We start from the raw sequence: 13,881 nt of genomic DNA, 5'->3' as shown, positions 1-13,881 counted from the left end.
CTCAAGCTAGTGTTTCTAAAAGTTGAAAAACTATTCCAGGGACAGTTGGAGGAGGCAGTTCTTATTGATATAATGGATGCCAGCCAATCAGTGCTGTGTACAGCTGATTTCTTCTGACAAGTTGCAGAGCTAGTATCCCCACACTTAATGCTGGAGAGAAGACTAAATACACTTCCACAACAGCTCCTCTTCTCATTGTTAGGCACACCTATCCACCTTAGGGACTGTGTGAAATGCGGCAAACTACTCCATTTACAATTATAAAAAGCCACAGCAGAGTAATCTTAAGAGTGACAAGCATATGAATAATCTAGAGCTATGTCCAAGACATATATGTAGGAACATGTCCTCTTTTCCCATCAAGTGATGAATGAATGGGAGAACAAGTTTCCACATTAGGTTGATTAGGCTATACCAGGACTAAATTCATGCCCTCCACTGTACCGTACTTCTCATCATGGTTATTTCAGCCTTGTACATTTCAGCCTTATATAACCCCGCAATCCCACCCACACCCCTACAAAAAAACGCATCTAGAAATCTGTAGACAACTAGGTTTAGATTAACAGCTGCAGTAACAGAAAACTAGATTTACACTTAAGGGATATGGGCCTCTTGGTACCATCACTATTTTTACTTTAGTACTTGAACAGAAAGCATACCCACAATACCTTGATTTGCAGCAGAATGAGTTTTCAAGTTTTCCTTCTTTTTGCTTGTGGTATTCCACTTCTTTGAACAATTCCGCTTGCTGTCCAAAGATGTAGTGGAAGATGAAGAACTGTTGGAACCAAGGGAAGTTGCTTAAAAGAAAAAAACCCAAAATAATTATTTAGATATAAAGACACACTAGAAAAAAAAGATGCAAACAAGGCAGAAGATGTCAAAAAAGGTTTTCATCCCCACCCCACCCCAGTAAAAGGAAGGGAAGAAGTCATCTGCACAAAGCTAACTGATCATAGTGGACACCACTTACAGTCTTTCAGGACTACTTTAGTAGTGCACAACACTTGTAGCAGAGAATGTAACTGTAAAAATAATGCAGCCTCAAGTAATAAAAGACATCAGCCTTTTGCTTTTGATAGCCAATTTATTAAATCTTTGATGAGAAACTGGGGCAGTGACATTTTTTGGGTGAATTATGAAGTGTGTGGATTAGTGCCTACTGCATGCTGTTATGCACCATATTAATATTAAAATCCAGTCTATAAAATAAGATTAGGAGGTAAATCATATTCATTTCAATCTGTGAAATCTCAATGTTCAAGGTACCTAAGAAGATTTACCTCTAAACTTTCTCTTCTCTTTATATAGCATCTTCTGGCCTATTCTAACCAGAAGACTGTGTGGCAAGATGTTGATCCTTAGCATATCCCACCTTACTCAACCATGAAGCTGGAGAGAACAGGAACACAACAATCCAAACTCCCCTTTTGTCAGGCTGGGGGGAGGGGGCTTGGATTGGGCTAAGGTGTCCCTTTGCCAGCAATCCTAGCTAAGCCAGCCTCTCACCAGTTTAAACAACCATCACTCTATCAGTGCAGCACTCCCCCTCCGCCCACCAAACATGCCGACTAGAATGCTGTTGATGGGATATCAGTGGGCAGTAGCAACAGAAGGCGCTGAAATGGAGTGTCCCAGAGGAGGGGAGGGGCTGAACTGGTCTGGGATACACTGGTTCCCAAGCCAGTCTCACTGCTACAAGCGCAAAGGCATCTGGATCCAATAACTGCACTAGCTCCAGGATGGCGTAGCAATCTTACCCACACACACCCCTTCTGCCCCAGCCACCATGTGCAGCAGATGCAGCAGTGCAGTCACTGCTCTGTAAGCCCCCACAAATGGAGGGGAGGGAGGTTGGACTGCAGCTTAATTTATCTTTGTTAGAAATTGTGAGGGTTTGGGGCAGCTTCATGTATTAAGCTTTTGTATGTATCTGTGATCAACATCCCCTCAACAGCAAACAGTTCCTTGCAATGTCTCCTTACTGGAAATCTCACACTTTCCATGAGTATCATATGAAACAGCCCTTGAATTTTGCGAGACATACTGAGATTGCCACAAGCAGTGCAAGTTGCAAAGAAGGACTATACATTTTTTATTATAAATATTTCCACCTGGAGAAAAAGGAGATTCCTATGATATGGAATGTAAGTGACAAAAGTTACAGTTCAAAAGATGTGCCCTGAAAAGGTGGGCAGTGGAAAGGGACTAAACATCAAGAGGGCTGAGCATTTCCCCCCCAATACCCACGTGTAAAAATGTTTATAGCACTATACTTTCCATACACAGATCTCAGACAGCTCATTCCATTATTTATTTTATTTAGAAAAGTATTTATATACCACCCTCTTATATACCATGTACAGCAGCATAAGAAACCTTTAAACATAATACAGAACGATCATTAAAATGACTAACTACTCAATAAAATTTAAACAACTGCATAGGCCTATTGTGAAGTGATCACTGTGCTTTATAGAGCCAGAATACAGGCACAAACTATTTTTAGTGGCATAGTTCTGCAACTCTGTTTGGGAGAGAGTGTTATTTTGGAATTTTTCTTACTCATGCCAATTACAGCAGCCAAAATATCTGAAGAACACATACCTTCTTTACCTGGTGTTTTCATTTCTTCTTCACTGCCCAAAAATGTGGAATCAGAAGCACTGTCTTTTTTCAATGTAGATAAGCCTGTGAGCCAAACCAAATCAACAAAACCATTATAGTCTAACAATAGTTCCCCTGCCCCCACAGAACAAACATGCAGTAAGATATCATCTAAAAATCCAAGTACTTCGGTAAGATCTGTAGATCATATGAAGAGATTTCCCTCTCCCTTTTACACATATGAGTAAAATATGGAGAGAGATGGCTATTTAAAACATATGTCCTCCATAGCAGGATAAAGTATTGAAAGGCAAAAGCCCAATAATATAGCTCATGTCCCGAATGAATAAGAAGATTCCCAGTTTCACCCCCAGTTAAAAGCTCTCAAGCATCAGACTTTGAGAAAACCTCTGATGGAAACCTAGGAGACATGGATTCAAAATCCAAACCATGGGGACAAAGGACAAAGGTAAGAAAGTTCTCTTCGTACCTTCATATACTAGCATCATGCTAGAAGGTTACAGGGCACCTTCCTATTTCCTGAGTCTCTAAGACCTTCCTGTAATGGCACCACACCAGAGGTCCTTTTCCAAGGTAAGAAGAGGACTTTTCTCCCCCAAATTTGGACAGATGGTGGATGGGCCACTAGAAGCAGCTTCATGGGCCAGAAAGAAAAGAGGCACTTTTCCAAGGTAAGAAGGCAGATGGCCAACAGGCCACTAGAAACAGCTTTATGGACCGGATCTGGAGAGTGGGCTTGGCACCCCTGATTTAAGCAATACTGATCTGAACAAACTGGATGATTCAGGGCTAAAGTGGCTTTCTTGTTTCTTATTCCCTTTCAACGTGGGATGATAAAAAAGTACTTAATTGTTATTTGATTTATTTATTTTCTATATCACCCCCCAAAAAAGTCCTCTGGGAGGGGTTATATAATTTCTTTAAAATGTCAAGCAACAAAAATAAGAGCCATCAAGGATTTAAAGATATCCCAAAGCAGTGCAGCTGCTATTAATTAAACCATCAGGGATTCTCATCACCTATCTCCCACATCACATCAAATTGTGCCCCAAAATTCATATGCACTAGCACCAAAAACTTTTGAAGCACTCACAACTAAGTTGAATTTACATATAAAAGCATTTCAACAACAAAATCAACTATTTCCCTAAGAGAATAGCCTATGCCAGAACAACACCAACCCTCATAATCTATGCTTGGAAAATATTAATGAGGCTCAGTAATGTTCCAAAGGTCTTCCATTCCATATTCATGATACACAACGTGCCACAAACAGCAGAAAAGAAGAGTCTGCAGCTGACCTTTCTTGCAGCAAACATAAAGGACAGAACCTTATTCTTTATCAGTTATTTATTTATTTATTATTTATTTATTTTATTACATTTTTAGACCGCCCTATAGCAATAAGCTCCCAGGGCGGTGTACAGCATAATAAAACAGGTTAAAATACAAGTGGATGTAAATACAATACACAATAAAACATAATTAAAAATTTTCAATTTTCAATTCAAATTTTTAAATTTTTAAAATGCCTTGGCGAAGAGGTAGGTCTTTACCTGGCGCCAAAAAGATAACGAAGAAGGCGCCAGGCGTATCTCGTCAGGGAGGGCATTCCATAGTTCGGGGTCCACCACTGAGAAGGCCCTAGCTCTAGTTATCGTTCTCCGTGCCTCCCTATGCGTTGGGACACGGAGAAGGGCCTTCGACGTCGAGCGCAGCGACCGGGTAGGTACATAGCGGGAGAGGCGTTCCGCCAGGTATTGCGGTCCGATGCCATTAAGGGCTTTATAGGTAAGAACCAACACTTTGAATCTGGCCCGGAAACATATTGGTAGCCAGTGCAGCTGGGTCAGGACAGGTGTTATATGATCAATTTTTTTTGTCCCAGTAAGAACTCTGGCCGCAGCATTAAACCGCATCTATTGGCTTAAGCTAGCTGTTGGGCTGTTTTCATGCTAATTATGAATGCAATATATGTTTATCAGCCTCAAAAATACCAGCAACAGTAAATGTGTTAACAGATCAACTTACATTTTATTTTATGGGAGGAAATTTGATTACTACAAAAATTTGAATTTTCAGATTTAACCCCCCACTCCAAAGCAAGTAATTCCTTTTAAAAGGGTAAATAACATGCACAGTGTTTTTAAAAGCAATTCAAGATTCTTAGTTTCTACATCTATTAGGTAAAACAATCTCTTTTACCATGGTCCCCACCAAGTCAAAGAAGGTGGGAGTTTCCACATTAAGCAAAACAAAGACTGACCAGGCTTATTTTCAGATCTGCGGTAGCTATCAAAACAGCAGAACTAAAGACTTTGAGGGGGGAGGTTTAATGGAAAGTTGAAATTTCTAAGGACAGGTGGCTGAGAAATTAAAAACGGACATTTAAAAAAACCCACATGATGAACTTCAAACTACCTTCTGTTAAAATGTACTGCCCTGTATTGAAATGAATAGGATATAAAATTAAATTTCTGAAGGGGAACTCAAGGGAATACAGAACTCTACGGAAAAGCAAGGGGCCTAGTTCAGTGAGTGGAGCACATGCAGTGCACACAAAGCATCCCAGGTTGAATCCATGGTGACTCCCAGCAGGGCTGGGAAAGGCTCCTACCTGAAACACTGAAGAGTCACTGCCAGTCAGTGCAGACAATACTGAGCTAGATGGACCAATGATTTGTCTCGGAATTCAACTTCCTATGTTCTATGAGAACATGCTCCATAAAGGAGTTCACAACTTGCTACCAAGAGCCAACCACCACAAGAACAGATGTTGGAGCTTCAGGGGAGAAGGACAGCTGAAATTCGGCCTTAGGGTTGTCAAGTTACAACTCCTGCCTTTTCCAATCTACTGAGGACAAGCAACCAACACCAACATGCGGTAAACAGCAAGGCTTGCTTGCTCCAGCAGGTGAGAGGCTGGGGCTATCTCTTCCCCTCATGTGGGAATTCACACACATCAGGGGGCTCACACATTCAACTAGATTTCAAGGCAAAACAAGTGCAACAATATCTACATTAAAAACAACGATATGTGGAGATTATGGTCACATCCACCATATACATTTAAAGCGCATTTATGCCACTTTAACAATCATGGCTTCCCCCAAGGAATCATGGAAACCTCTGTGCGGGGTAAACTAGAATTCCTAGGATTCTTTGGAGGGAAGTCATGACTGTTAAAGTGGTATAAATGTGCTTTAAATGTATGGTATGGGTGTGACAGACATGTTGGGACAGCAAGTTTTATCTGATCAATCTGACCCAACCTACCATATTTACACATTTTATTGCTTAGCCTCTAACACAACATGACTGCCTACAAACTATGGATTGTGACTTTGGACAGAAAAATTGGTCATTTTCATGCCCTTTGGCTTCCATTAAAAAAGGGCCACAACGCAAGATTTGGAATCTACCCTTCTTACCAATCACCCACACATGGATTAAAACTATTAATAATCCATATACAAAATCCACATTCTCCATCTGGAAACAATGGCAATTAAAATTATCTTCAATATACTCCCCTTTAACTCCCTTACCTGCTTACCCGAAAGCAGGAGATGACTTCTTGAAAAAATATATAGAAATAGGAGAGGAGAAAAATTATTTTAGATTGAGAGATTTTTTTCCACAAGGTAACCCAATCACTATTCAACAACTAAAAATTGATATTCCATCTTGGAACTTAGATTGGTTACATACATACCAATTACAAACTACCCTAAAGGACCCTCAAATCAAAACAAACGCTACTAAAAATATCACACAATTTGAAAAAATATTACTAGATAGTGGTCGCTCTGGTAAAGGAATAGTCTCTAACCTATATAAAATATTACTAGAAATTGATATGGGAAAACTGACAGGTCTGAAAAACCAATGGGAAAAAGATCTGGGATATCAGCTAGAAACATCTGAATGGTCTTCAACCTTTCATTCTAAACACAGCAAAACAATTTCTGCAACACATAAAGAAACTATGCTGAAAACAATTCACAGATGGTATTATACACCAGGACAACTCTCTCATATATCTTCATCAACATCTCCCTTAGGTTGGAGAGGATGCAATCAGAAAGGAACATACTTCCACCTATGGTGGAGTTGCCCACAGATCAAAAAATTTTGGACTTCAGTACGTACCGAACTTAACAACATTACGAAAGAAAAAATACACTTAACACCGGAACTATTTTTATTATCTTTATTCAAAGATGAAAACAAAACATTAAAATCAAAACATCTGCTATGTAAACTACTCATAGCAGCGAGACTAACAATATTACAATACTGGAAAAATCAAGATGGACTTAACTTGCAGATTTGGTTCAACAAAATATGGACGATAGCTATATTGGACAAAATCACGCTGCATCTTCGATTTCTAAGAGGTGCTGCAAAACCGGAATTGTTCACGTCAGTATGGTGGAACTACATGGAATACACCTCACAACGAGACCTACATACCCAGCTTTCTTCATCTGCAAAAACTATCTGGTTTTCCTAAACGAATAATAATACTCCTACAATTTTAAACCATCTCATGTTAATATTGTATTTAATTTTCATTCACTACAATAATCACCTGTATACCAATACTTACCAATATACTTTCCATAACATAGCACATAAACCGAATCAAAACAGGAATTGGCTCTAAAGTGGGGGGAGGGGGAGGGTATTAAAGTTAAATTGATGTCTTTTTGTATCACTATATTATTCATGTTAAATTACTATGAAATCAATAAAAACAATTAAAAAAAAAAAGGGGGCCACAACGCTTACCAGAATTCACTTTGGAAGTTATGTGTGTAACATCAATTTTCTTGGACTTGACTGTAGACAGAGGTCGTGAGGAAGAAACTCTTGTATTCTTCTTGTGTTCTGAAGCTTTACTTATTTTAGACAGAGGTGCAAAGATACCTGGAAGAGAAGACACACACAAGGCTATTAATTGCAGAGCTCAGCTATTCCTCGATAACCTTATTCAAGTATTGATGACTGTTCAAGTATTTAAAATGACTGCTGAGTACCTGACACTTTCGTTCTCAGGATAATGGTTTTTATCCTTATACGGCTGCTTCAAGTATTCTGCTTTCCTCTTATGGATAGAAGATGAAGAACACTAAAAACGAACACTTAAGCTTTCACATCAACAAGCCTGTGATTGAGATGAGAATTGGCCTCATCAGTCCTACTTGTGTCCCAGCCATTTTGCCATCACTTCTGTCTTTCCTAAATATAGCCTTCAGTCATCGTCCTTAAGATATATACATGACTTCAGGGATATTACAGAGCACACTGCTTACATCACTAGTAATACCAACAAATGTCAATCTAAAGTACAGTGCTATCTATTTGGCAAGTAAAGAAAATGACACTACTGATAAACTGCTTCAGAAATTAGAAGGAGACTACTGATGAATATTGTTTACAGGAACCATGAATGTGCTTTTACGACAGAAAGCCCAATTTCCAATCAGAGAAACCTCAAGCAAGTGAAAAATAAATTGGGTCCATGTATATATCATGTTAAACAAGTCAAAAAGGATATTATTAAAGAATTTGCCAGGCAATGTAATATATCTCAAATTGAAAATACCGTGTTTTGGAGCACACTTGAAGTACTGTACTTTTCCAACACGTCCATTGTTTTTTCCTTCAGGTTCATCCAACTCTATGCCGGCCCACTGTCCACTGGCAAATTCAGTTGTGCCACAAAATCTTAGTGTGCCATTCTAAAGGGAAAAGTATGCATTCCATCTTTACAACAGGGTTATTTTAAAGCGGGAAAAAAGGACAAGGAATGTGTAGACCTAACACATGTATCCAGGGGGAGGAGGAGAGTTCAAGTGTAGATTTTTTTTATATTTGTGGATCTGCACCAGCCTAAAACAAGCACTCTTCTATGAGACAACTCTTTAGGTACTCAAAGAGGTCAAAGACTAGGCTTAAGTTACAAGAGGATAAATATTCAGTTGAACATTAGGAGAAGCTTCTTAGCAGTAAGAATAATTCAACAGTGGAAACAGTTATTGAGAGGGTAGAGGACTGTCACTCGCTGCAGAACTTCAAGCAGAGGCTAGGCAGCAATTTGTTGGGAAAATTCTAGCTCTTAATCTCTTGTACTGAACAGGGGGTGGACTAAATGACCTTCAAAGGACCATGGAACTCTATGATTCTATGTATTGATAGATTCTTACAATGTTTCAAAATAGAAATTCTAATATGTACAGATACTCAGCTTCTCAAATGCAGCCTTTGCTCACACACACAAAACTTATTTTAGCAGGAATAACATACATGAACCAGCAATTTCAGAACATTAGCTATTAAAACAAAACTGCATGAACTATAAAACCACCACATGATGCATTTACAAATTATCAGAAATGTTTGTTTATTCATTTATTTTATTCATTTATTGTATTTATATAGCGCCCCATAGCCGCAGCTCTCTGGGCGGTTTACAATAACTAAAAACATTAAAAACAAATATACAAATTTAAAAACAATTTAAAACACAATTTAAAACACATGCTAAAATGCCTGGGAGAAGAGGAAAGTCTTGACCTGGCGCCGAAAAGATAACAGGCGCACCTCGTCAGGGAGATCATGCCATAATTTGGGGCCACCACTGAGAAGGCCCTCTCCCTTGTTGCCAGCCTCCCAGCTTCCCTCCGAGTAGGCACCCAGAGGAGGACCTTTGATGTTAACACTTTTCTAACAAAAAGTTGAAGATTCAATGTTTCCTCCAAGAAAAAACTAACTGCATTACACTTTGAAAGTAGTTAAACTTATTAAGAGATTAAGAGTGAATTTGCCTTTTACTAGTTTGTGGAAATAGCAACTGAGTAATTATGTGACACAAAACTCTTCCAACAGATCAGAAATGTGGCAAAACCATACAATTCAAGTATGTTTAAATCAGACAGGAAAACCTACTCTGTTTTTATATTAGAAGATAATCACCTAATCACATGTGTAACTTGCAAATTAATAGATTCCAGTATTGTTGACAACTGTGAATTTCAGGAACTTTCTGCTTGCAAGTGCAGAGGTATGTTCTATCCATTCTGTTTGCAAAATTGTTTTTGAAATGCAAAGAGTTCAGTAGTTTTTACATGAGCAAAAGGATGGGAAGAGAACTTTTTGGAAGCCCCAGTAAGTCAATATGACATCATGTTCTGTGGATTGGTTTCAGGACACAGAACAGCTGCACATCCCTTGTGTGGGCAAAGCTTATGACTTTTATATGTGAGTGTGATCCACTGATCTATCCAAGGGATGCAGAGTTATGAATGCCCTTTAGAAACTAATCTCTACTGCCTCATTACAGCAAATGGCTGAGAAATGTTTGCAGAATCAAATGCTTACTTTACTAACCAGTGTTGGTTTTTTCCTCCTACAGCATGTGTGGAGAGGACACAGTAAAAACAAAGCTTTATGTAAGGTTCTTATTTCCTGTTTGCTTAGATAGCTGAGGAAATGGTTTTATACTTTATTATTACATTTCAGAGCAGAAGTAGGATTCATCATCACCTAAAATCCCACTTGCACAGAATTACTGTGAATCTTACTAGCATCAGCAGGGGAATAACAAAGGTAAAAAATATGACTGAGTTATAACATTATCAACTGTGAGGAGCAATAACTGTGGACCAAGATATAATCAGGACAACATACCTACAAACTGAATATGCCCCTTTAGTTAAAACCTGTGGCACCCTTTGCTATTATACATTTCTGCACAGCGGAAAGTTTAGGAGGCTTCCATACCATGTCAGTACTGCTAACTAGGCCCCTCCTTATACTACTAGGCTTCAATCGGGAAGCAGCAGCAATGCATATTGGATCCATGTTCTGTAACCGAATGAAGCCAACAACTATTGAGACTAGGACAGCCCAACTCCCTAGTAATGGCCTTTCCAATCCAGTCTGCTTCCCTTCTGTAGTTAGTTTTTTCAACATACCTTCTGTCCTGCAATAACAACTCGATCTCCCAGCTTTAGGCCAAGGGATCCAAGCATGGCTTTGCCAGTGACATTATCATAATTTGTAAGCAGGGCCTTGGAAATGTCACAAGACAGAGGTACTGCATCTAAGAGCATCTGCTTGATTTCTTTAGCACTGGCTGCTGCATCCGCCATCTCTAGTGGCATGTCTACTGGGTCAGGAACCACATCTGCGGGAATCTGCCCCTCGTCATTCTGCAGAATGAAACAAGAAATAGGAAGGGAATGAATTCAGATGTTTAGGGGAATGGTAATATGAACATTTTTGTTAAGTTTGGTAGTATAGGTATAAAATACTATGGGTACCATCCAGTTGTGTCCACGAGCAGAACAGACCTCCACTCACACAACAGAACTTCCCCGTCCCCTGCAGCTTCCCAATCTGCTATAGAAGATTGGAGAACCCTCTTGGAACATATCTGTGGAGCATGGGGGGGCGGACTACCAGAGGAGGCAAGAGGAAGTCCCATTACATCCACTCACAAAATGTAATGTTGGATATCATCCTGTAGTTTATGTCATGTGTTTGATATATTTATTATTGCTTTAGTTGTACCTAAATATTGATTTATTTACTGTTCTTATGAGCCACTTTGAGTGCCACTTTGAAGCACATCATATAAATAAGCTTGATGATGATCATGAGATGCAGAATATATTCAAAAACAGAGCTCTGACATTGGTATTAGGTTATAAAATAACCCATGGTCAAGATTTAAATGGTTTTCTAGCTAAATGCCTAAAATACAGGTAATTAAAAAATAAGAGGCAACTGGTTATGCAACTCAGAAACATTCAGTGCTGGTATCTAGGAATCTGAATCGTTTTCCAGCTGTTCCTAAAGATCAGCTAATATATGTACAAGTCTAACAGACTGAGCAAGTGGGGAGGCGGGGTTTCCCCCTAAAACACATCTCTCTTTTCAAATATCCAACTTAGAAGAACACATTTTGTCAATCTTTGTGTGCGAGAGAGTCAAATATAGTCAGATAAATCCAAAAAGGTTGCACATCAAAACCTCACCCTAAAGGCAGGGTTGGCTCCATGTTCCAATAAACGCTTAACAGCTCCTGTACATAAGTTGAAGGCAGCAATATGCAAAGCTGTTCCAAACTCAAAGTCACTGCATGTGGCATCCACATCTACAATTAAACACCAGATATATATGAGAATGGAAGAACATTTATCACTTTTTGAACATCTTAGATTGCCATTTTGGTTTTATTCATAATCCATATTCTAATAGCAATTACAATTATGAGCCTTAATATTAGTCTTATGATATAGCTAATGCCACAGTAATAGTAGTAATATGCACATTTATATCCTGGGTTTCTTCTCTATTAGAAGCCAAGGAGTGCACATGGGATTCATGCAGTTTCCCATCCAGGCAACGGTCAGACCCACAGCTGCTTACAGCTAAACTTCATACAGCATTAAGTTGCATGAATGCAATAGACCTGTGTTTTAAAATATAAAATAGCAGCCATGGAGGACCCCAAGCAGCATCGTGGTGATGGTGGTGGTAAATTAAAACCATGATGAGTGGAAGGGTTAAAGGAAAATTCCCCTCCTCCCAGCAGCTATTTGCATCAAGAAGAAAGTCCAATTGTAGCTTTGGAGAAAGGGACTTTTGTTGGGATCATAGCAAGGCAAACAGTTAAACTCTCCCTCCCCACCCCGTGGTCTCAATGCTGCTCAGGCTCCCCCGCATCTACTATTTACATTTTTTTAAAATATGCAAGCTTAACTGCTTTCACACAATTAGTGCTACTTCTAGCTTGGCTCTTACCAGCTATATCATGTGCCTTCAAACTAAGTCTTGAGATCTACAGTACTATCCCAGTGGTTTATGCCTATTGAATATTGTCACTTGTACCAACCCAATCAACAAGATTTCATTAAAAAGATGAACTTGAAAATATTTAAATTAACAACTTTGAAAATCAAAACAGTATTTAAAAATGTGTACCCCTTTCTTAACTCACACTGTTAAGCCAAATTCAGAAGTATACAGCCAATACTTCAATTAGGAAGAGGGTGTAAGTGTTCCAAATAGGTTTTGTTGGACTAGGAGAAAAGGCTATGGTGAAGGCTGTCCTTTCTCCCCTTTAGCATGGACCAATGTGATCATTATTTTAAATAAATGTAGATTAAAGGAAGAAATGGTGAACATACTGGCTGGCTCTTCAGCATTGTGAGTGTTTGACTAGGACAAGGACATCTACACTGGGCCATGAAGCTCACTTAGGTCGGCCATTATATCTCAACCAAACATAACCACAATCTTGTGGTGAAGATAAATTGGGAGGGGTAAGAGAGAGCCTGATTCAGCTAGAGACCTCCTCCCTATGCAAGCACTTATATTGATTTGGTTGGCTGCCTGCTCAACTATACAGGAGCCAGGTTTGGAGGACCTAAAAACAGGCCTATGTCTAATCACCATTTTCAGTGCTAAGTAGAAGAAGATAGGGGCTCTGAAACCTTGTCATAACAAGACCTCTGAGGTGAACAAGAACTGATATGAACTTTAAGAGTTATGTTTAGAGCATATGTTCAAGGCACTTATGATACATGTAACTTTTTGCATATGCTGACACAAAAATAGGAGGGTGTAGCCTTTATTCTAGCTTCTGCCTCCCAAATCAGATTTATTTTATTTATAACCTGCTCTTCCCAGAGTGAGGAACATTAAAATACAACATAAAATATTTCATTTAAATATAACTTAAAGTAAAACAGACAATAGACTAACTACAAACTATATCAGTCAGGCGAGGAATACTACTTTAGTCAACTGCAAGGGGGAGTAGCCCTGTTTTTGGCTGGTGTCAAAGTTCCCATCAGTGTTGTTGCTACCTGCATCTGAGAGAGAAAGGCATTCCAGAAATGGGGTACCACAATTGAGAATGCCTTCTTACAAGTTGCCACATACCATATGCTTGCGGGCTTCCCCCGGGCACCTGGTTGGCCACTGTGAGAACAGGATGCTGGACTAGATGGGCCACTGGCCTGATCCAGCAGGCGCTTCTTAGGTTCTTATATCTCAGGATTGTGGCACTGCGAGGAAGGCATTCTACAGGCATACCCCAATGATCTTCCAGTCCAGGAATGTGTAAGGGGGCAGGTGGTCTTTCAGGTACCGGGGCCCCAAGCAGTCTAGGGCTTATGTAACGCACTTTAAACCTGGCTCAGTTAATACACTGGCAGCGAGTGGAGACCTTTC

The 13,881-nt window shown here is 39.4% G+C and overlaps 1 protein-coding gene across 1 annotated transcript in view; it reads right to left on the bottom strand.

Annotated features, from left to right (window-relative positions):
• Positions 1 to 13,881, bottom strand: part of CLIP4 (CAP-Gly domain containing linker protein family member 4) — a 49,025-nt gene that overhangs the window by 10,056 nt on the left and 25,088 nt on the right. The window contains exons 6-11 of the mRNA XM_061624980.1: positions 11,679 to 11,797; positions 10,614 to 10,850; positions 8,243 to 8,378; positions 7,426 to 7,563; positions 2,611 to 2,694; positions 672 to 803 (exon numbers count right to left, since the gene is read on the bottom strand). Coding sequence (XP_061480964.1) covers positions 672 to 803; positions 2,611 to 2,694; positions 7,426 to 7,563; positions 8,243 to 8,378; positions 10,614 to 10,850; positions 11,679 to 11,797 — 846 coding nt within the window. The remainder of the gene's footprint in view (positions 1 to 671; positions 804 to 2,610; positions 2,695 to 7,425; positions 7,564 to 8,242; positions 8,379 to 10,613; positions 10,851 to 11,678; positions 11,798 to 13,881) is intronic.

Source organism: Rhineura floridana, chromosome 4 (genome assembly GCF_030035675.1).
Source record: "Rhineura floridana isolate rRhiFlo1 chromosome 4, rRhiFlo1.hap2, whole genome shotgun sequence".
Classification (NCBI taxonomy): domain Eukaryota; kingdom Metazoa; phylum Chordata; class Lepidosauria; order Squamata; family Rhineuridae; genus Rhineura; species Rhineura floridana.
Note: the sequence above shows the minus strand (reverse complement) of the source record. Positions and strands in the feature narration are given on the sequence as shown.